This window comes from Physeter macrocephalus, chromosome 4, assembly GCF_002837175.3.
Source record: "Physeter macrocephalus isolate SW-GA chromosome 4, ASM283717v5, whole genome shotgun sequence".
NCBI classification, from domain to species: Eukaryota; Metazoa; Chordata; class Mammalia; order Artiodactyla; family Physeteridae; genus Physeter; species Physeter macrocephalus.
Window position 1 is genome coordinate 103211590 of NC_041217.1, and position 23531 is coordinate 103235120.

Genomic DNA, 23531 nt, shown 5'->3' on the forward strand with positions numbered 1-23531 from the left:
CGGATACTATAAGTTCTGGTACTCTTTGAATGGAATACATTACTTTGAAATGTGGGCGAAATGACTACTACACAGTAGACCCCAAATTGTTCTTTCAAGATTTCAGAGTACCCTATTTATATTCTAAAGGAAGCATTTAGTTCTTAAAGTCCAAAGAGATACAGTGAGGTCAGAAAACCAGAGTGATGAGTCCCTGGTCTTTGCAGACTGAGTGTGATATAACCTCAGAGAAGGAGAAGAGTTTGTATTTCCCTAGTTTTATTCAAGATCTGCGACTTTTCCAAAGCCTTTGATCATCCTGCATTCTTCTAGTTGGGGAACTGATCCCTAAGTCGTGTGTTAAGGTGATGATGTATGCAAGTCTTGGCCAAAACTGGAGTTCCACTGAATGGAACAACATGCTTCCTTTTTTTATTCTCCTCCGCCTTAGGGTCCTGTCACCACATTGGGAAGATTAGACAAAAATTCTGTGCAGTTTATTTTCTTTTTGAACAAGTTACATTATGGAGGGACTTTTAAGCTAAAAGAAGAAAAGCTCCCTCTTTGTTTGAAGCAGCAGTGTGTAAGTTTCAACTTGTCTTGGACTTCCTTGGAGATGTTTTAAGACCCGGTGTAAACTTGCTGTGGTTTGCCTTTGGGCATCAAACTGTTTAGCTTGGCTCTGTTCTATCTGTAATTGCTGCATTTTAATAATTACCTAATATTCTTGTCAGCAATTTGCAGTCTATATTTTTAATAGAACCGTTTGCCTTTCTTTTCCACAGGTTCATTCAGACCTGGTTTAAGCCCCAGATTAACGTGCACAGCTCCACAGAGCCTCTGCAGCTGCGGGCAGGGGGTGACACAAGCTCGTTAAATATTCCCAAAAGCCTCGTGCTGGTTATATAGTTTGTGTGCACCATAAAAATCCTCTGGGAAGTCATCTTCTTCTGAAATCTCCTTACAGGGTTTTGCTTTATAAAAGTTGCCCTTAGCCTTTGTTGAAATAGCATATTCTTTTAGAGTTTTTCTTATTGATCCATTCAGGAAATCTAATTTTTTAAAAAAAATTAATTAAATTAATTTATTTTTGGCTGTGTTGGGTCTTCGTTGCGGCGAGCGGGGGCTACTCTTCGTTGCGGTGCGCGGGCTTCTCATTGTGGTGGCTTCTCTTGGTGTAGAGCACGGGCTCTAGGCGCGCAGCCTCAGTAGTTGTGGCGCGCAGGCTCAGTAATTGTGGGGCACGGGCTTCGTTGCTCCGCGCATGTGGGATCTTCCTGGACCAGGGCTTGAAACCGTGTCCCCTGCATTGGCAGGCGGATTCTTAACCACTGCGCCACCAGGGAAGCCCAGGAAATCTAATTCTTTGAAGGGAAAAAAATAGGGACAGATTCTCTTTGCTGTCATTGACTTTTAGGTTAACAGAGGAGACTTCCATTACATGTGAGGTGATGTGGAATTATGGTGACAGAAATGTTGGACTTCAAGGGATGATTGAAGTCGATTTTATGGTGTCCAAAATTGTGTCTATAATTTAGTCAGTTTTTGAGATAAGACCATTGTGCCACCAATGGATTGTGCCTCAAATTGACTGGCAATTTTTTTCTCTTAGTGATTCCACTCTTTAGCTTATCTCCTTTTTGTGTCCATTGTAGTGTTTATTTAGCAGCAAACAAAAGACTAAACTGGTTTTCCAGTAGCTAAGAATAATGTGAATAATCACACCCTAATTTCTCCACTTTCTTGGTATAAATATACCTCAAAGGGAATGGACAAACATGATAATAATAGCTAACATTTATTCATTGCCTATTATGTGCTAGGCACTGTTGTAAGCAATGTATATATATTAACTCCTTTAATCCTTACAACAGTCCATAGGATAGTTTCATGCATGAAGAGTATTCTGGTCAACATCACCCATTTGGTAGGTGGCAGAGTGGATCCACACCTAGGCAGACCTTTAACTGCCATCATAATCTATATTTACTCACACTAGCCTTTTAAAATCACTGTCATACCAAGATTGAACTGCAGTACCTCCTGCATATGTAATAGTTTAGTTTTAAAGCATATCTAAAAATTATTTTTGAAAATAGAACTTTGTTATTTCTGGGTAGGTAATACTTGTAAAACCCAAATGGGAGTTCAGTGAAAAGGTTCCTGCCCCCTCCCACCACTGTCCCCCAATCACCCTGTTTCTCTCCTTCTCAGGGGCCATTAGTGTTACTACTGCAGGGAACCATTTTAAATATCTTTCTCTTAATAATTGATACAGTGAACTAAGACCATTTGATTAGAAACTCATTTTTCCATTGTTTTTATACTTTTGTACTGTATCTACAAGTGCCCAAACGGGCTTTGTTTCTAAAGGTAGCAAACTGGTTCTGGGGATGCAATTTTCTGGATGAGAGTAACAAGGCTGCAGTCTCTAGCTGTTTGAGGTGGGTGATCTTGCCTTGCCCAGGGCTTGGATCAGGCAGGGTCTTTATAACTTTTTTCCAGTTGTTGGATAATTTTTTTTCCTGTTAACAGGAATCATGTCCTCACACAATGCCTGGAACATAGTAGGTGCTCAGTAAACATTTGTTGAATTGCAACTTCTATGGGTTGTGCCAGGCTCAACGAGATAAGGCTGGAAATACTTTGGAGTGTCTAAATGAGGTGATCTTTAGGGCCATAGGAGGATATTCCAGTTCAGCAAACCTTCACAAAACTCACCATTCAAGGCTCTGGTTAGGAAAAGTTTAGAAAAGACCTTCTGGATCCTCTAGTCTTGCAACCAGATAGTCTCAGATGGGGTTGAGAGAAAGGGAGAGAAATTTTTGCTTATTAAAATGTTGGCAAACAGTTGAAAGAAGAATCTTGTCTTTTAATGGTTCTTTATTTTTTCAGGTTGACTCTAAATGTGTTTCAATTTGATCCCTGATAACTCTGTCACTATAACATTAGATTGAGTTCTTTTTTTAAAAAAAAATTTGTTGAAATATAGCTGATTTACAATGTTGTATTAATTTCTGCTGTACAGCAAAGTAATTCAGTTATACACATACATATTCTTTTTCACATTCTTTTCCATCATAACAGTTGAAAGAAGAATCTTGTCTTTTAATGGTTCTTTATTTTTTCAGGTTGACTCTAAATGTGTTTCAATTTGATCCCTGATAACTCTGTCACTATAACATTAGATTGAGTTCTTTTTTTAAAAAAAAATTTGTTGAAATATAGCTGATTTACAATGTTGTATTAATTTCTGCTGTACAGCAAAGTAATTCAGTTCTTTATGTGCATATTCTTTTTCACATTCTTTTCCATCATGGTTTATCACAGGATATTGAATATAGCTCCTTGTGCTATATAGTGGGACCTTGTTGTTTATCCATCCTATATATGATAGTTTGCATCTTAGATTGAGTTCTAATCAGAGTTGTTTGTGTTTTTTTTGCTGGCACTAGGGAGTTCATGTATCAGGTGTCACTGATGATTTTATAACTGATGATGTTATATTATAGGTGTACCTTGATTTTCTTCTATATTCTTGAAAATTTTATGTAAAACCAAAGATTTAAAATGTCAAAACAAGCATGTATTTGCAGAAGTATTTGCTATAAAATTCTTTCTTAGGTAATTACCTCCCCTGCACCCCCAACATTTGCTTGAGTGCTGTCTAGGCACACAAGATAAATTTATCTTATACTTTTTAGAAATTCTTCATTTCACTTTGATGTGTATTTATCAAAAGAAATACCTGCATTAAGTTTTCTTCTTAAAATGTTTATTTTTATAGGCAATTTGAAAATTGGAAAGAAGGATTTTAAGGCCACTTCCAATTTGCAAAGATTATTTATAATCTGAAGAACTGCAGGCTGAGGTGACTGAACGGGACACACTTTTGGAGAAATAAAAATGGCTTCTCATTGTGTGATTGCCATGTTTGCCCTGATGAGTTCCTGTTTAGCAACTGCAGGTAAGTTGCATAGTATAAATTGCATGTTCATTATATTCTTTTCGATATATTTTTCTTCAGTCTCTTCAGTTTAGAAAAATTTAGGACATGAGATATTTATACAAAGCTTGAGTATTTCTGTTCTTCAAGGAAATACAATATTTGACTACTCTACAGATACATAGTGTGTTTGCCCATGTTATATTTTACTAGACAAGTGGTAGACACTCTAATGTCAGTGACACAGATACCTAACTAACCTTCAGTGTTGAGGTGGCTAGAGAACAAATATGCGGTTTAATGCCACTTAATTTTGTTACATGCATAAATTACATTTACTTTCTTGTAAATAAGAATTTCAAGAAAGCCTTTTTGTTCTTTATTACAAAATAAATAGATCTTTTACAAAGAGGTGACACTCCTAGCATAGGCTACTTATGAAATATTTAATTTTGCCTATTTCAGGTAATGCGGTACGCGGGCCTCTCACTGCTGTGGCCTCTCCCGTTGCGGAGCACAGGCTCCGGAAGCACAGGCTCAGCAGCCATGGCTCACGGGCCCAGCCGCTCCGCGGCATGTGGGATCCTCCCAGACCGGGGCACAAACCCGTGTCCGCTGCATCGGCAGGCGGACTCTCAACCACTGCACCACCAGGGAAGCCCTATTTCAGGTAATTTTTTAAAAAGTAATTTTTAAAAAAGTACAGAGGGAATTCTCTGGCGGTCCAGTGGTAAGGACTCCGTGCTTTCATTGCCTAGGGCCCAGGTTGGGGGATTGGGATCCCACAAGCCACGTGGTGTGACCAAAAACAAAACAAGACAAAGCAAAATAAAAAAATTAAAAATGTACAGAAATACACTGTGCTTCCTAGAGGCCATCAGAATGGGAGGTCGGAGATGAGAAGAAGCAAATGATTTGGTTGGAACATTGTTGCTTAAATAAGAGTGTCAGATCCCCTAGGCAAGGTCTCAGTGTGGCAGTCAGGGTTACTTAACAAATTTGGAAACTTAATTTGCTCTATTTTGTTATAATTTGCTTTGTGTCTCTGCTATAATGAGCTACTTAGAACTAATTTGTTGGGCCAGTTCTGGAAACTGGCTGGCCTCAAGAAGAAACACATTGACTTAAAAAATGATTAACCTCTTGGTTTTAGCTGTTGAACTGCACATACAGATGACATGAGAGTGATAATAATAACCATGTATTGAGTGTGCACTGCAGCCAGGTACTGTGCTAAACGATTATAGACTCTAACAATGAGCAAAGATATTCTTAGTTCATGAGCTCACTTAGTCACAACTCTGCTCTTCACCTCTGCGTTATACTGAAGAAGCGGGACCACCATTAATGCTCCAGTTGACTCAGACCAGGAGTCATATGCAGGCACAGACTGAGTGGAAGCCAGTTTGCAGAAACTGGTTTATGAGATTGGAAAGCAGAATGTCCCCCTTGTTGCAAATATCTTGAGAGAAAGTTGCTAGTTTTTTTTTTTTTTTTGGAATGCTGGTGTGTGAATTTGAACTGTCCATTCTCTCTGTCAGCAGTTTCATTTTGTCTCCTGATTGAAAAGTTATTTGCCTTTTAGCCTGTGTATTAAAACTGATCTTAATTAAAATCTCACTGAAAAGTAGTAGAAAAAAAAAAGAGAGAGAAATGGCTTGATGGAAAAATGTGCTGTTTTGATGACAAGATGTATAATTATACCTGGTGGGTTTGAGGCAGAATTTTCTGCTTTCAGTGATGAAAAAACATAACTTAAGAAGGTACTTCATGGGAATGTGGTGAGTTTGGTGGTTCTGTATAACCTTGATGTATTTGATAGTGAATCAGTTTTGCTTGAGACCTTCCTTCCTTTTTCAAGCCATTGGTAAAATATTTTTTTGAGTTGTGTACACACTGAAAGCTTTGCTGAAGTATACAGTAAGATTGAAGGTACAGTAGAATTACCGATTATATAACAAACTGAGGCAACTGATCAATAGTACAGAGGTAAAGATGCTTTTTTGAACAAGCTGATGGGCCAAATGAATGAAGAAGGGAGAAATGTTTTGTATATAATACTGACATCCAGTAGCTTTCTGTATAGGCTCAGCATACTTTGCAAAATACTTTTTTGGGGCATTCTGCATGAGCTGAATTTCAAGAAGATAGTAGAAGATAATATAATAATGAATATTTATAATAATTAATTAATTACTGTGTATCAGGCCCTGCTCAAAGTGCTTTAAATGTATTATCTCATTCCATCCTCATAACTCCCCTAAGAAATGTAGGTTCTTTGTTTATCCTCAGTTTATAGATGGGGAAACTGAAGCATAGACAGGTTAAGTAACTTCCTCAAGGTCATACAACTACTAAGTGGCAGATTTAACCATAAACCTACTGAGTCTAGGTCTACAGATTGAGCCTTTAATCTCTACACTGTGAGAGAGTCTTGATCAGAAAGGTGTTTTAAAAAAATGATAATGGGTTTGCTGTGTGTCGTCTGTGCCCTCTTGAAGCGTCAAGTAAATCACTTATTCACTGAGTCTCCGCTGAGTGCAAAGCACAGTACTAGTCACTTAGGGATATAGAAAGAAATGTAAGATTCATCCTTCTTTTGAGTTGCTTATACTTTAGTTCGGTATATAAAATATAACCATATAACAAAATAATCAATGCATGGTGAGGAAAAGCCAGAAGACCTCAGAGGGGTCAGGAGGGTGGATTAGAGCAGCTGGGGAGGGCTTTGTGGAAGCCTAGGTGTTGAGCTCTGTTTTGAAGACCAGGCAGAATCTAGAAAGGGAAAGGCATTGGGGTGAGCAGAGGGGAGAACAGTGCTTAGCACAGAGCATGGCAGTTAGGTGCTTGATGTTGTTTTAAAGAACAGATGACCCAGAGAACTGGTTGGGAATGTAGAGGAGGTCTGTTTGGAAGGAAGGATGGGGGTAGATTGTGGAGGACCTTAAATGTGAGAACAAGCCTGTGGATTTCATTCTGAGGTTTGGATTCTCTCTTCTTCCATCCCCCTGTAGCCAAAAGCATGCACTGTTTAATCTTAGAATTCAAACTGCAGCCTCACAAACTTAGACTGAGAATATGGCCTTCTTGGCTACAAAGGCAACAGTGCCTGGCACATAGGCTGACATTCAGCTAGGGCTTGCTCTCTGCCGGCTAATTTATTTTGTTTGTATAAGAAAACCCTGTGAGGTGGTATTAGTATTATTATCATCATCTGCATTTTACTCACAAGGAAACTGGGACTCAGTAACTAATAAGTGCGTCTACCCTGGTGGTCCAGTGGTAAAGAATCCGTCTTACAATGCAGTGGGTGCGGGTTTGATCCCTGGTGAGGGAACTAAGATCCCACATGCCGTGGGGCAACTAGGCCCGTGCGCCACAACTACTGAGCCCACGCGCCCTGGAGCCTGCACACCGCAACAGAGAAGAGAAAACCCGAACGCCACAACTAGAGAGAAGCCTGCATACCACAATGAAGAGGCTGCGCCCTGCAACGAAAGATCCCGCGTACTTCAATGAAGATCCCGCGTGCCCAGCTAAGACCCGACACAGCCAATAATAAATAAATAAATAAATAATAAATCTTAAAAAAAATACATTTTATAAAAAAAATATCTAAGAAGTGGCAGAACAGGGACTTGAACCCAGGCAATTTGGCTCTAGACTCCAGCCCATCCACCACTCCACTAGAGCCTCTACGTAGGAGACACTGCGGAGTGAATGAGCCTCTTCCCTTGATTGATTCAATACCAGATGAGTAGCCACCAGTGAGACATTCTGGAACCAGATGAAACCCCTTTGGCCTCAGAAGAGACGTATGTAAGTCATCAGAATGGAAAGACCCTCAAGTGATGGGCCTTCTTTATTCGCGTTCTTTCACTGACGGGGCTGTGGAGCTCTACTGTAGAGTTCTTGGCAGCAGAAGGGGTGAAGGCCTCCTTTAGACATGCGGCCAGGGAGGAGAAGAGCACAGCACAGCACCTAAAATGAGCCCGAGCTGGAACAGTAGGTGCCCGCGTGTGGGCCTTCAGTGAAAGCCTTCCTTCCCTGCTTGTGGCTGAGGGTGAAGGAGGCGGAGGCACAAGCCACAGCCCAGGGTTAGTGGTTGCTTTGACAAAACTCAGACTTTTCCTTCCCCCCGCTTGTTCCTTGGTTATTGTACAGCATGTGGGGAGAGAGGGCCATGCTCTTGGTGAGCAAGAACTGTGTAAGGACCATAATGCCTTCTGATTAGAAATTACCTTAGGTTTTTGGTGCCTTATCTTAGGTCCTGTAATGTATCTAAGAAAAGTGGGAAGTTATAAAGGTAAATGCTTGCTCCTGTGGGCTTAAGGCTCACTAAATTTTCACTTTAAAAACTGTTCTGCTACACATCTTTAAAAAATATTAACTGCTGCCTCTGAGGCTTGCCAGTGTTAGGTAGGGCTGTGTTCCCAGGAGCCTCAATAATGAGAAAAAGAGGCACGTATGGAGAATTCAGGGAAAACAGTTTGGTAGGAGGGGATGGACTTGTCTGCGCCCTACTGGTCCCTTGTGTCAGGCCAAAGGGGTGCTGCTGAGGGGAACTCTGCAGAAACGCTGCTGGCCTCTGTGCTGGCCAGTGTTGATGGCTTGGCTCTTTCCCTCATTCCGTGGTTTCCATTTGGTGCCTAGGTGCATCCTTTTGGAGGCTTGCCTATGACCCGCGCACACATTTGTTTCTATTGAACAAACTCATTTCTTTTTATCTTTATTCCAGGATGTACCTGGAATTCCAGGTACAGTCCACAGGAAGATAGAGATGTTTTTAATTGGAGCTATTTTCCTGCTAAGAAAGCTCTGAACTCTTTGGGTCCGTAGGACAGCAAGCAGAGACACTAGCTGGTTAATACTTGGTTTGGAATGGGACAAGCTGGCAGCCTTGAGGGGAGGCTAAACATAATAATATCATTTTATTTTTATTGTTTCCAAAATGCTTTCATGTCTAGTGTTTCATTTGATTCTCCTAGCAGTCCCTGGGTGGGCAGGGTTGTTTTCTTCACTTATGGAATGGGAGTAAGGGGCTTTAGAGAAAGTAAGCAATTTAGAAAGCTGGTCTGCCTCTTGATCGAACCCGAACCCAGCACACTTCTGCAGATGAACTGCACTGTTGAGTCTTAGTGCGCCCCTCAGCACCTCTTGAAACAATGCAGCCAGGTGCTCTGCTGGGTACTTTACACCAATCAGTTCATTTAATCCTTACAGAAACCCAGTGAGGTGTAGGTATTCATCATTATCACTGTTTTTGTAATTATTACTACTGCCACCACCCCTACTATTATTATTATTATACTAATTTTACAAATGATGAAACTGAGGCTTAGAGAAGAAAAATGTCATATATAGTGAGAGACAAATTTTTTAAAAAGTTAAAACGGTCCTTTAGGTAATAATAGTCATACGATGAATAAGTGGCAGTATGGCAGCAGACCCAGAGTTCGTGTTCTTTCCATTGTGCTGCCCAAAGGGAACTGGCACTCTCTCTCTTGGGCTTGAGATCAGTGGCCTGAGGACCGCAGAGGTGGTTCTGCCATAGTTTCCCTGCTCTGCCAACTGAGGGATCGGAGGCTGTAACTCATAATGGCAGAAAGGCAGGGAGGGTGCTGGTGGGAGCTGCCACCAGGGAATGTAAAGGGTAGAGGAGGAATAGACTTGAAGGTTCAAAGCAAATTCAAAAAGATCTTCTCTTGCTAACCCCTAAGTCTTTGGACACAGCTAGTTGATTTGGTCTGTGATTATTATTGTTTTTAGGTGGTTATTATAACCACTTTTGTGTTTAATTCCACTTTTGGATACATAGGCAAAAGATATTGTCAGTTGTGATGCCAGCTATCACCAGGGTGCCAACTTTCTATTTATTTTAAAGGCAAAGAAATGTTATTAAAAGTCCCAGAGTGAATACCGTGGCCTACATTTTAGGTAGGGGGGACCCCCTTTGGGGGGACCATGCACACCCTAGCACGATGAGTTCCCTGCCTCCCTTTCTTTAGTTTTGCACAGAAACAACACACACACACACACACACACACACACACAGAGTTGGGGCTGTTAGCTGTAGTCAAGAAAAATATGAGTTCATTTCTCAAAGATTACCTTGCCGTGCATATTCCACCCACAGAGGTGGAATATGATATGATATCAAATAAAAGGCCTTTTTCTCTTTTCATTTGCAAGGAGAATAGATAGTTGGGTTAGCAGATGTTCATATAGTATGAGAAAGATATTTACCAAGAGTGTGAGTAAGATTATACATAGATTTGATGTCAGACAGGTCCACAGAACCCAGGTTTCTCTCTCCTTTGCATCCTTATCCTAGACTGTATAATTGCCACCCAGCTTTCTGAATTGTTGATTTATCTGGGTTATTTTAGGGTACCAATGATGGGGCATTTTTGTAAACACTGATCAACTTTTCCATCAGGACAGAGCTATCTGTATGTGATCACATAGCTGTTTAATTGCTTAGGGCTTATACTCTCACACACTGTGGATTTGGGAAATTAGGCTTTCTCAGCTTGTTTGCTTTGATAACTAAACCTTCCTACTCTGGGACCACCTTGAATCATTGCTAGAGCTCTGAGCTCCGAGTGCTGGTTTTGGAAGTGTTGTAGGAACAAGGCGGGTTCCAGGAAGTGTTTCACTGTGGTGCCTTCCCTCAGGACCGGCCCTGCACATGGGGGCCTCAAGGCATGGAACAGTTTGCCTGTCTTGGAAGATTGGCCTGGCCAGCACTGCATCCACGTGAACCGCTGACTTTCATTCTCTTTGAAACATTCTCTGCCAGAGTGGCCTAAAATAGATTTATCCTGAAGTCCCATATAATCATATTTTTGTTCTCTGAGAGGACACTGTAAATCAGGCAGAATTCTAGAAGGCTTAAAAATGCACTTGCTCTCAGAATGTTCCTTCCAAGGACTAGGCAGCAGGTGCTCTGGGGATTGAGGCCCAGCTATTCTCCTGTCCTATCCTGCCAACTCTTAGAAATCTTAAGGAAAAAAAACCAAACAAAAACACTAGAGTAGAATGTGGAAAATCTTACTGCCTTCAAAGGAAAATATTGATTAAAAAAAAAGTTATTCTCTCTGTGGGCAATGAAGGGAACCATATAGTGATAAGTGGTATAGTTATGGCAAAAGGAAAAAGTTCCAATAAGACTGCTCTGAGTTCTTTGTGTTGCTTCCCTTTGTCCTCACGTGCCTGAATAACTTAGTCCTGGTCTGGATGATAGATGACCCATTAGTAGTAACACCTCCCTTCCTCCCTACCCTCCTGCCCCATCCGGAAAGATGCTCAGGTAGCAAAGGCCTCAGGAGAGAGCAGAGCACCTGCTTCTGGAGTCAGTTCCTGCTCTGTTGCTTCCAGTGGTGCCAGAGCTGCTCCTGTGATGAGCTGTTCCAGCGGGACGCATCTGAGTGGCCCACTTTGGCATTTCGTTGCTGCTTGGTGAAACAAAATGCCACATAGCTCCCACCTGCCCCTTTCTTTTTTTAGACGAAAGAACCATTTATCATTTCACCGTTTCTTTCAACTTTTAAATACTGCTATGTTTAGGTGAGAGGTTGTAGTCTGGTGAATTAGCTTTGAGTGCATACCAGATCTCAGATCTTTGCTAGCTTCTGTGGCACAGAAAGGGGATACTTTGGAGTTAGTACAAATAATGAGTTTTTTCCACCTTCTAACATGGTTGTTTCCTAAAGTGTTGATTGATTTATTCAGCAAACATCTACTGAGCACTCTAGACACTCTTCCAGGTGTTGGAGATACAGCAATGAACAAACAGACAAAAATTCTTGTGCACCTGAAGCTTACATTCTAGTGAAGAGAGAGACCAGAAACAAAAAATTATGCATATTTTGCAGGTTCAGTGGAGAAAAAGCAACAGGGCTAGGAATTACTCCTGGGGAAGTACAATTTAAAGTAAGGTGATCAGGGAGGGCCTCACTGGGAAGATGACATTTGAACGAAGATTTGAAGGAGGTGAGCTAAGTGGATATCTGGGGAAACGAGGACTCCAGGCAGAAGGAAAAGCACATGCAAAGGTCCTGAGGTAGGAGCTCGTCCGAAGTGCCCAAGTCCTAGTAAACAGGCCAGGTGGCTGCTGGAGTGAAGAGTCAGAGGGTTACCTGGGGGACAGGTATAGGGCTGCATATAGCCTTTTAGGCCATTGTTAAATTTTTACTCTGAGTGAGAAAGAGCCATTGGAGAGTTTGAGCAGCAGAATGGTGTGATCTGAAGGATATTGTAACAAGATTACTCTGGCTGCAGTGTTGAGAATAGACTGTTGGGTAATGGTGCATTTGGGGATACTGGCTGGTGGCTATTGTAATAATTGAGGCAAGAGATGATGGTGGCCAGAGTCAGATTTTAGAAGGCAAGACCTTTGGGAGTGAAATGCTTATGAAATTAAGAATGATTTTATGGTTTTCTTTCAATTTATTCCTTTTGAGGAGGAGATTATAAAGACTGATATATCAGTGGAATACTATGCCATAACTTAATAGTAAAGATAATTACTTCTATGTAACAGTAAAAACTGTATCTTAAAACACAGAACAACCCCCCAAACTGTCTAAAGAAAATCTCTTTGCTCTGTGAATGACTGTCCTCGAAAAAATCACTGTCTTAAAAGCCTGGACCCTCTCTTCCTAACTTACCTACTGTCCTGATTTCCAAGTCTCATCCTTTTCATTCCCCATGTGGTCTGTTTTTCAGGATTATGGATTTTGAGGGTTTTACCACCTTTTGCAAAATTGCTTCTCATAACAAAACTACTGTTTCAGAGAAATGCAGTTGCATCCAGCTTTACATAGTAAATAAGCGTGTGTGTAAACTCATTTTTATAAATTAAATTACATATTAGGTGTGAGCAAGGAGCTGGATAATTACAGTAAACTTTGTAGAGCAAATAATTACTTTAAAATATGTTTTATAGTATGGATATTCATATTGCTTTTGCTTGAGAGTGGTATACCCATTTCGCTTTTGGAATTGGAAGTTATAAACAGACAGACATTAGACCAGTGCTTTCTAAACTTTAATGTGCATACGAATCACCCGGGGGTCTTGTTAACATGCAGATTCAGTTTTCATAGGGTAACAAACTGCATTTTTTTTTTTTACCATTGAATTGTATGCTTTATTTTTTAAAATTAATTACTCAGTGCATATATTTTTTTAACAGGCCCATACGATGTTGATGCTGCCGGTCTGAGGACCACATTTGACAGCATAGATCATCTGTTTTCTCTATGCACAAATTGTAACACAGAACCTGCAAACACCTTCTAGAAAAAGTCTTACTGTCATAAAGGGAGCTTGGTTTTAGCATGCCTTTGAAACAGCTACCTTGAAAACCTTTCAGTGAACTCATTTGGGTCAGAAGGATCCATGTGCTGGAAGGGAGATTGGTTTGAGGGAGTGAGTTCCACAGACTTTAGCTCTCCAGCTGTAGGTGTGGTGCACCTGCAAACACCAGGTGCATCTTTATTGGCTGGGGCCACACCTTGAAATAATGGCTGTAGCTATAAGAAGAAGGAATTTTCCCTCAGTTCTTCCTTTCATGTGCCTCTTTTGCCTTTTCCCATTTCTTGCCTCGTGACTTAGTAGAGCATGGGGACACTGGTGCAGGCAGCTGTGGCTGAGGAGACTCTAGGTAATGCGGGATGGTACCAGCTGACTGGATAACAGGGGGAGTTGAGGTAGGTTAACAAGGGTGTTAAAAAAAAACGGGAATGTTAAGCGGGGCACACCCCATTTCTGCTGGAGCCGTTCTAGTTTTCAGCTCTGGCTTCCTCACTGATTCCTATTTTATTCCTGTAATCAGATTCTAGGCTAGAACTTTAAAAAAATTAACAATTTACAGAAGGGAAAAAACTCCCCAAAGTTGTTATTGATATTTATTAAGCATCAACATCATATTTATTAAAAATTGGGCTAAGACACTGCGAAGATTTAACCTCTGTGCCTGAAAAGTTGTCTTTTAAAATAACTTGTTTATTTATTTTGCCACTGAGTAGTTTGTAAAGTTTTCTGATTTGCTTTCTCAGATCTCATCACTGTCATCGGTGGGGTGGTAGGGGGTGGGTTTCGGGGTGGGTGGGCGGTGATAAGCAGCTTAAGTCTGGCTCTGGAGCTCGCCACAAGCCCCAGGTGGTGGTCGTTCTGTTTTTGAAACTGGAACAGAAAAGTTCAGAAGAATGCAACAACATTTTTACTTCTTGCCCCCCTGCTAGCTTTTTTCTAGGCCTCCCAAAAATGTGTTTATCTTGCTGGCCATGCATGTAGAGCAGCCTGGAATTCTGTGTGGCATTAGATAGTAAAAAAATTGAAAGATTTCTCACATGACTGAGGTTACGGGAGTGGGAAATCTTGGATTATGCAGGACTCTTTGATTGAAAGAAGGGAATTTGGGGACAAGATTTATTCTAATATTTAGTTTTTAAAACTATTATTCATCCCCCCCTCTTTAAAAAAATTAAAACCAGTCTTTTGGGGGATGGAGGTATGGAGGTGTGGAGGTGTGGATTAGAAGCAATATAAAACTTTTAAGTATCAAATTAAGAATTTCCACTCATTAGAAGAAAAAAATGTCTTTAGGGTGAAAGAATACTTTGAACTTTAAGAGCCTGATAATGATATAATTTGAGAGCAGGGTCTGGCATATTGTGGGAGGACCCTAAGGGCCTGACCCCAGCAGCCCCCCACTTTGTCTCCCCAGTATCGTTTCCAGGATGGCTTCATTGTCAACAACCAGGTCTCAGCCTGGCCCTCTTGGGTGCCTGGGGAGTCTGTGTCCTCTGGTTTGCCACGTTTAATGAGCTCTGGAAATATGTTATCAAACGCTGTCTGGCAATGTTTCATTAATGGTATGGGGTGAATTCAAAAGCACTAATTAATTGTTTTAGATCATTTGCAAAGCCCATGCTGAAAAACCTAATGACTGTAGGAGAAAGTTGGCAGAGAGGCTGTTCAGAGATTAGCCTGGACCTTACCCAGCTCAATTGCCTTTTGGAGTTGGGCCAAGAGGGGAGTTGTTTTTCTTTTTGGAGAAGTGCTTGTGGTCACATTGTTCCCTAAATTCCCAGTTTACTGCTCCAGGCTCGTGGCTGATGGAACTCATATGGACCTTGCAGAGCTAGGGAGCCCAAAGAGCATCTTCTAGAAGTTTTTTTTTTTGTTTTGTTTTGTGAGTAAAACACAATTACTTAACATTCATTAACTAAATAAATACTTCCCAAGGGTCTCTTCTTGGAGGGAGGAAAGGGAGCTGTAGTTTATTATGAAACAGTTTAGGTTCCAAGTGTTAACTGTTCAAAAGGTACCAGGATCAGGCCTTAAGTAGTTTTTTTTTCTTCCTCTTAAAATAAAACAAATCAGATTCCTCATTTCCTCTGTTTGGCCGGCCCAGGGCAGCAAACTGCTACTGCATTTGGAAAATTGTGTTCAAAAATCTCAGTTTGAAATCAAGTGCACACAATATAAGTTCAGAGTATACTGTATGTATTAAGGAGAAAAATAGACTTGCATTATTTTGTTACATTTGACATATGTTATAGAATAATAATACCTAGAATTAGCTCAACCTGATGAATTATAGAAAAATAATGGAAGTCCCTGGCCCTTAAAGATGAGAGAGATTTGAGGCTTGTTGAGCCAAGTGCCAGTTCTGGTGACTCTGAGAGCAGTGTAGGCAGTTGAAAATGAAAGCAGAGAAGAGTATTTCAGACTTATCTCAGAGCCAGTCAAGTGTTCTGTAAGGGAGCTCTTTTCTAAGCAATATATAGCTTTGTTGGAAAACATTTATCCAGAAATCTGGCAATTCCTGGGCCTGGGCCTGGCCCTGCCTCCTACTGACAGGCCTCAGTGTCTTTTCCTGTCCTTCTGGGCTTGAGCTGCTTGTGAGTAAGTAGTTACGTATGAATCTGAGGCCAAATTGTACTTTATTAACATGATTCAGGAGAAAAGAATTCTAATGAAAAATTTCAGAGGACTGTGCTGAGCTATTTCATGATAATGTCAGATCTTCCTGAACTCAAGAAGACCCAAGAAAATCTATTATTTCTGTTTATTCCTCAACTTGGAATCTATTGGAAAAAACGTACATGCAAACCTCAGGAGAGTATGTGCTGGTTGAAGAATTTATTCCTGAGTGCACAGCGGCTCTGTTTACTCTTTGTGAGGCTGGCCATCCTGAGGTTCCAGGAAACCTGCTTCCTCCTCAGCCAGCAAGCATGGAGTAGCAACTTTGACTTTTAACCCTTTCTGCAGGTGGTCCCCAGGAAACTTGATGGAGTTGATCTCAGAGGTGTGAGGAATTATGAAAGATATTTTTAAAGTTGGGAATAAAGCCTTTGAATGAATAAATGACTGTGATTTTTCTTTGCTGCTTTATTTTTTTCCATCTCATTACACTTTTATTTTAGAAAGTAATTCTGTGCCACAATGTCAAGACTTGCTGGTATATCCCAGTTAAGTTGTAAGATACCATGTGTAATGTTACTACTAATAGTTAAAGTGCTGACTTTAAAGAGTGATTTTTCTTTAAAAAGACAAGATTCAGGTTTACCCTAACCATGGTTATTTGCATTTAAATATATCTGAGTGAGAGAGAGAGGGGTTAGGATTGCCACTGATAGAATGAAAAGAGTGGTACATATATACAATGGAATATTACTCAGCTGTAAAAAGGAACGAAATTGGGTCATTTGTAGAGACATGGATGGATCTAGAGACTGTCATACAGAGTGAAGTAAGTCAGAAGGAGAAAAACAAATATTGCATATTAACACATATATGTGGAACCTAGAAAAATGGTACAGATGAACTGGTTTGCAGGACAGAGACACAGATGTAGAGAACAAACGTATGGACACCAAGGGGGGAAAGTGGAGGGGATGGTGGTGGTGGTGGGATGAATTGGAAGATTGGGTTTGACATGTATACACTGATGTGTATGAAATGGATGACTAATAAGAACCTGCTATATAAAAAATAAATAAAATTCAAAAATTCAAAAAAAAAGAATGAAAAGAACACAGAATCTGTAGCATGTCATATCTGTTTTGCCATCCATGAACATGGTACACCCCTCAATTTAAATTTTCTTTAATTTCTTTCAGTACTCCTTGGAGTTTTCAGGAATTTATTTTGAAGACTGTAGTGTGTCCAAATGTGAACAGTGTTCATTATGCATGTCTGTTTCATTAGAATTAGGTTTGAGAACCTCTGTTTTAGAGATAATAATTCTACTTTAAACTACCCTTGATTAACAGTGATAAAAATTAATACTCCCTCTGGCCATCTGCAGAGTGAAATCAGTCACAGATAACTAAGGCCATCTGCTAAAGTGAGTTATTGGCCTGGTGGCTTTACTCTAAGTTGTAGGAACTCAGAGCTCAGTGTGCACTATAAGAAATATGTCCTTTAGCTGAGGCTTAAACTGGTGTTGCTGAGCAGGGGAAGCCATCGCATCTCTTCAGTATGGTAAAGTGAGCACTCTTGTTCCTTTGGACAGTCTCAGAACCCAAAGATTGAAAATTGTGCCCTTTTGCCAGGCCCTTGGGTTTTCCCAACAGATTTTTGCTGGAGCATAGTCACCAGTGAAGCTTTATTTGGGACTTGTAACTAAAGGATTTTGTAGAGATTTTACCCTCCAAATGTGAGCAATGCTTAAGGATTCCTGTTACACTTTTATGTAGGAAAAGTAATTCTCTACCACAATGTCTAGTCTTAGCAGAGATGTATTAAAGTCAGAGAGTCAGGATCTTACGGTAGTTGTGACCATGGGCTTTGGATTCAGACACAAGTTCAGGCCCAGGCTTTGCTATTTGCAGGCTGCATGACCATAGCCTCAGTATCCTCATATATAAAATAGAGATATTGATTATATCCACTGCACTGTGTTCTTGTGAGGATTATAAATGAGATAATGCAAGTAAATCAGAGGGTCATGTTTATTTAAACGAAACTATTGAAAATTGTGTTCTTTGAAAAATATGAGCATGTTGAGCATATTTACCCAGTCTTTTAAGTTGGAGTCTGTTGCTTAGGCATATTTTTAGTGCGAAAATTAGATCTGATCCTGAAATCCAGTGTTGCAGATAAGACAGACTCTATCAATGCCCAGTTTCTTTATTTTCCATATGTTCTGCTCAAAGCAGTACAGTGGGACTGATGAAGTTGAGAGTAGGTTGTGAATAAAAAGCTTTCTTCTTTTTTTTTCTGTATTGAAGATTTGAATTTTAGTCCCAAATTTATGACTTTCAGAGCTTCTGTTGCCTTATCTATAGATTATTGCTAATTATACTTATTCTGTTGATTGTTATGAGAATTAAATAACATGTAAAGCAGCCAGCAGTTTATGGCACATAGTAGGTCTTCAAAAAGTTATTGCTATTTAGAGAATCTGTGTGTTTAGAAAAAGAAAGAGAGCTAGAACAAACGTAGCACGGGCAGAATGAGTTTGCTGTTTAGCTCTGTGCTCCCAGCAGAGAAAAGTCAGGTCAGGGTATTTTTCTGGGAGATGGCTGATTTGCTGTTGGCTGAAGGCTCAGGTGGCTTTGAAATGAGAACTAAATCTGGGGCCTGGATGGAAAAGACCTTATTCCTCTTGAGGAAATAGCTTGGCCTTTAGCTGGAAGTTAGAGGGTAAGTTTGAAACTTCAAGAAAGGTAGAAGTGGCACTGAGGATTATGCCTGGCTGAGGACAGGAGAACTTGGAAACAATGGAGTGAGACCACCTATCAGCAATTTTCCTCATCTGTGGTGGTACCCCTGGGCTCAGTCCCACCCTAACTACCTTATTTAAAATTGTAATCCCTCTCAACCCCTGGTATCCCATTCTTATAATCTTGTTTTATTTTTTCCCTCATAGCACTTATCACCTTAAAACAAGTTTATGATTTATTTTGTTTATTACTTGTCTTCCTCCACGAAAGTGTAAGCTCCACGAAAGTCAGGTTGGTTTGCTTTTGCTCTGGTATAGCTCTTCCATCTATATGAAAATATACAAGTAGAGGAGTTTCTATGTTTTTGTTTGACCCTGCTTGAACGTGACCATCGAGGTAGAGCATGGGGACAGTTCACTGATAAATCTCTGGTCCCCAGCACATAGTGGGTGCTTAATATTTATTGAATAAATCAATAATTACAACTCTTGTTCATAAAGTACAATAAAGAGAAACAACTTTGCTAAAATAATAAATCTCAAGGCTACTCCATGAAGACCGGGCGAGGGTCACTGTCTTTTCATATAAAACAGTGTCTGAGTGACGTGTGGGCACCTGTTTAAAGACAGATACTCGATCTGTCACTAGATTGTTATGAGTCTTTGACGGCAAGAAGCTGTTGTTTCTTTTTTTCTTATATAAATTTATTTGTTTTATTTATTTACTTTTGGCTGCGTTGGGTCGTCATTGCTGCACACGGGCTTTCTCTAGTTGCAGCGAGCTGGGTCTACTCTTAGTTGCAGTGCGCGGGCTTCTCATTGTCGTGGCTTCTCTTGTTGCGGAGCATGAGCTCTAGGCGCGCAGGCTTCAGTAGTTGTGGCTCGGGGCTCTAGAGCACAGGCTCAGTAGTTGTGGCACATGGGCTTAGTTGTTCCACGTCATGTGGGATCTTCCCGGACCAGGGCTCGAACCCGTGTCCCCTGCATTGACAGGAGGATTCTTAACCACTGCGCCACCAGGGAAGCCCCAAGATGCTGTTGTTTCTTGGTAACCATTCTATGAAACTTAGCATAGGGACTTCCCTGGCAGTCCAGTGGTTAAGACTTCGCCTTCCAGTGCAGGGGGTGCGGGTTCAATCCCTGGTCGGGGAGCTAAAATCCCACATGCCTCATGGCCAAAAAACCAAAACATAAAACAGAAGGAATATTGCAACAAATTCAATAAAGACTTAAAAAAAAACACAGCATAAAACAGTACTCTACATGTTGGCTAAAGTAGTGGTGCTATATTTCATTCAGAAGCTGAAGGTTAACTCTTTAAACCGTTGGTTCTCAAAGTGTGAATTGTGGATCTGAGACCTTTTCAGGATGTCTGTGAAGTCAGAACTATTTTTATAATAATTCTAAGATGTCTTTTTCCCTGGGTTAATATTGCAATGATGATATATAAAAGCAATACTGGATAATACTGCTGGTGCCTTATCAGGAATTGAGGCAGTGCTTCACTGCCACACACCAGCTTCATTTAAGAATATTCTTGTTGAAGAAGTAAAACCCCTCAAATACATGTCTTGTTCATATTCTGTATGATGAAATGGGAAGTATGCAGGTAGCACTCTGATACTTCAAAGTACAATGGTTGTCTTGAGGAAAAGCACTTGTGCAGTTGCTTGAATTGTGAGCTGAACTAGTCTGTTTATCATCGAATACCATTTTGCTTGAAAAAACGAGTGACAGACAAATGATGGTTATCTAGACTTTGCTATTTGGCAGGTATTATTCAAAAGTAAACAGAGGGAGCATATTATTTCAAGGAAAACAACTGACTGTATTTGTTGCTAATGATACAATTTTATTTTTCAAGTAAAAATTAAAATTTTGGAAAATTTATATCCATCACCATGACCATGGCAGTTTCTCAATAGTTAAATGCTTTTCTGATGAGGTCAATGGAGATATTAACAAATGTGATTTTTTTGATATCATATAAGAAATACCTCAACATTTGGCATATTTGTATAACTCAGTGAACCATTATTTTCCAGATGACCAATACCTGATGTTATAAAATCATGTGTGGATAAAAGATCCCACATCTTGATAGTACAAGATAGAGCAATTGATTTTTTAAAAACTTCATATTTTGAGATTATTTTATTTTATTTATTATTTTGGCCATGCTGTGCAGCTTGCGGGATCTTAGTTCCCCAACCAGGGATTGAACCCGGGCCCTTGGCAGTGAAATCACGGAGTCCTAACCGCTGGACTGCCAGGGAATTCCCAAGATAATTTTAAACTTACAGTAAAGTTGCATATATACTACAGAGAGTTCCCATAATCCCTTCACCCAGCTTCACCTTATAGCATCTTATATACCCATAGAGCTATTATCAAAACTAAAAAATTAATTTGATATAATATTATTAACTGAAGTATAGAATTTATTTGAATTTCACCAATTTTCCCACTAATGTTCTTTTTCTGTTTCAGGACCCAAGTCAGAATCTCACATTTCATTTAATTGTCAGGTCTTCTTCTTTTTTTAAATTTTATTTTATTTTTGGCTGCGTTGGGTCCTCGTTGCTGCGAGTGGGCTTTCTCTAGTTGTGGCAAGCAGGGACTACTCTTCGTTGTGGTGTGCGGGCTTCTCATTACAGTGGCTTCTCTTGTTGCGGAGCACGGGCTCTAGGCACGTGGGCTTCAGTAGTTGCGACGCGTGGGCTCAGTAGTTGCAGCGCACAGGCTCTAGGGTGCACAGGCTTCAGTAGTTGTGGCGTACGGGGTCAGTTGCTCCACGGCACCTGGGATCCTCCCGGACCAGGGATTGAACCCGTGTGCCCTGCATTGGCAGGTGGATTTCTGACCACTGTGCCACCAGGGAAGTCCCTGTCATGTCTTCTTAGTCTCCTCCAATCTGTGACAGTTCTCTGTCTTTCAGTGACCTTGACACTTTTTCAAGAGTATCGGTCAGTTTTAGAAAATGTCCCTCAATTGGGGTTTATCTGATCATGATTGCGTTGAGGTTATGTTTTCTTGACAAGGATGCCACAGAGGTAATGGTCCCCTCTCAGTGTATCAAATTAGGGTTACATTATGTTAGTGTGTGTTATTACTGGTGATATTAATGTTGATCACTTGGCTAAAGTGGTGACTGTCAGAATTCTCTGCTATAAAGTTACTATTTTTCCCTTTGTAATTACTGAGTATTTTGGGGAGAACAATGGATTTTAATGTAACAAGTTATGAAAAGTTCATTATGTGATTCAGATTACACCTTGCAACTAATCTTTAAGAAATGACTGTTTATTTGTTGAGTTTAGGTATAATATACAAGATGAGAAGGCCACAAGTATATGAAAACACTAATAAGATTTGCCTCTCCTTTCCAACTACGTATCTGTGTGAGGCCAGGTTTCTTCATATCCTTCAACCAGAGCATTGTATCACAACAAATTGAATGCAGAAGTAGATCTGAAAACCCAGCTGTCTTCTATTAAACCAGACATTAAAGAGATTTGCAAAAATGTAAAACAATGCTGCTCTTCTCACTAAATTATGTGTTTTTTTGAATTTTACTTTATTTTCTTATACAGCAGGTTCTTATTAGTCATCCATTTTATACACATCAGTGTATACATGTCAATACCAATCTCCCAATTCATCACACCACCACCACCACCCACCGCTGCTTTACCCCCTTGGTGTCCTTACATTTGTTCCCTACATCTGTGTCTCAATTTCTGCCCTGCAAACCGGTTCATCTGTACCATTTTTCTAGGTTCCACATATATGCGTTAATATGCAATATTTGTTTTTCTCTTTTTGACTTACTTCACTTCCACGTCTCTACAAATGACCCAATATCGTTCCTTTTTATGGCTGAGTAATATTCCGTTGTGTATATGTACTACACCTTCTTTATCCATTCGTCTGTCGATGGGCATTTAGGTTGCTTCCATGACCTGGCTATTGTAAATAGTGCTGCAGTGAACGTGGGGGTGCATGTGTCTTTTTGAATTATGGTTTTCTCTGGGTATATGTCCAGTGGTGGGATTGCTGGGTCATATGTAATTCTATTTTTAGTTTTTTAAGGAACCTCCATACTGTTCTCCATAGTGGCTGCATCAGTTTACATTCTCACCAACAGTGCAAGAGGGTTCCCTTTTCTCCATACCCTCTCCAGCATTTGTTGTTTGTAGATTTTCTGATGATGCCCATTCTAACTGGTGTGAGGTGATACCTCATTGTAGTTTTAATTTGCATTTCTCTAATAATTAGTGATGTTGAGCGGCTTTTCATGTGCTTCTTGGCCATCTGTATGTCCTCTTTGGATAAATGTCTATTTAGGTTTTCTGCCCATTTTTGGATTGGGTTGTTTGTTTTTTTAATATTGAGCTGCAGGAGCTGTTTATATATTTTGGAGATTAATCCTTTGTTGATTCGTTTGCAAATACTTTTTCCCATTCTAAGGGTTGTCATTTGGTATTGTTTGTGGTTTCCTTTGCTTTGCAAAAGCTTTTAAGTTTCATTAGGTCCCATTTGTTTATTTTCGCTTTTATTTCCATTACTCTAGGAGGTGGATCAAAAAAGATCTTTCTGTGATTTATGTCAAAGGGTATTCTTCCTGTGTTTTCCTATAAAAGTTTTATAGTGTCTGATCTTACATTTAGGTCTCTAATCCATTTTGAGTTTATTTTTGTGTATGGTGTTAGGGAGTGTTCTAATTTCATTCTTTTACATGTAGCTGTCCAGTTTTCCCAGCACCACTTATTGAAGAGACTGTCTTTTCTCCATTGTATATCCTTGCCTCCTTTGTCATAGATTAGTTGACCATAGGTGCATGGGTTTATCTCAGGGCTTTCTATCTTGTTCCATTGATCTATATTTCTGTTTTTGTGCCAGTACCATACTGTCTTGATTACT

At 40.1% G+C, this 23531-nt stretch overlaps 1 protein-coding gene across 10 annotated transcripts in view; it reads left to right on the forward strand.

The window, feature by feature from the left end:
- The window catches only part of TGFBR3 (transforming growth factor beta receptor 3), a 222653-nt gene that overhangs the window by 20249 nt on the left and 178873 nt on the right, over positions 1-23531 (forward strand). For all 10 annotated transcript variants that reach the window (XM_055084470.1, XM_055084464.1, XM_055084467.1 and 7 more), the window contains exon 2: positions 3767-3946. In XM_055084470.1, coding sequence (XP_054940445.1) covers positions 3886-3946 — 61 coding nt within the window. In that variant the 5' untranslated portion in view covers positions 3767-3885. The remainder of the gene's footprint in view (positions 1-3766; positions 3947-23531) is intronic.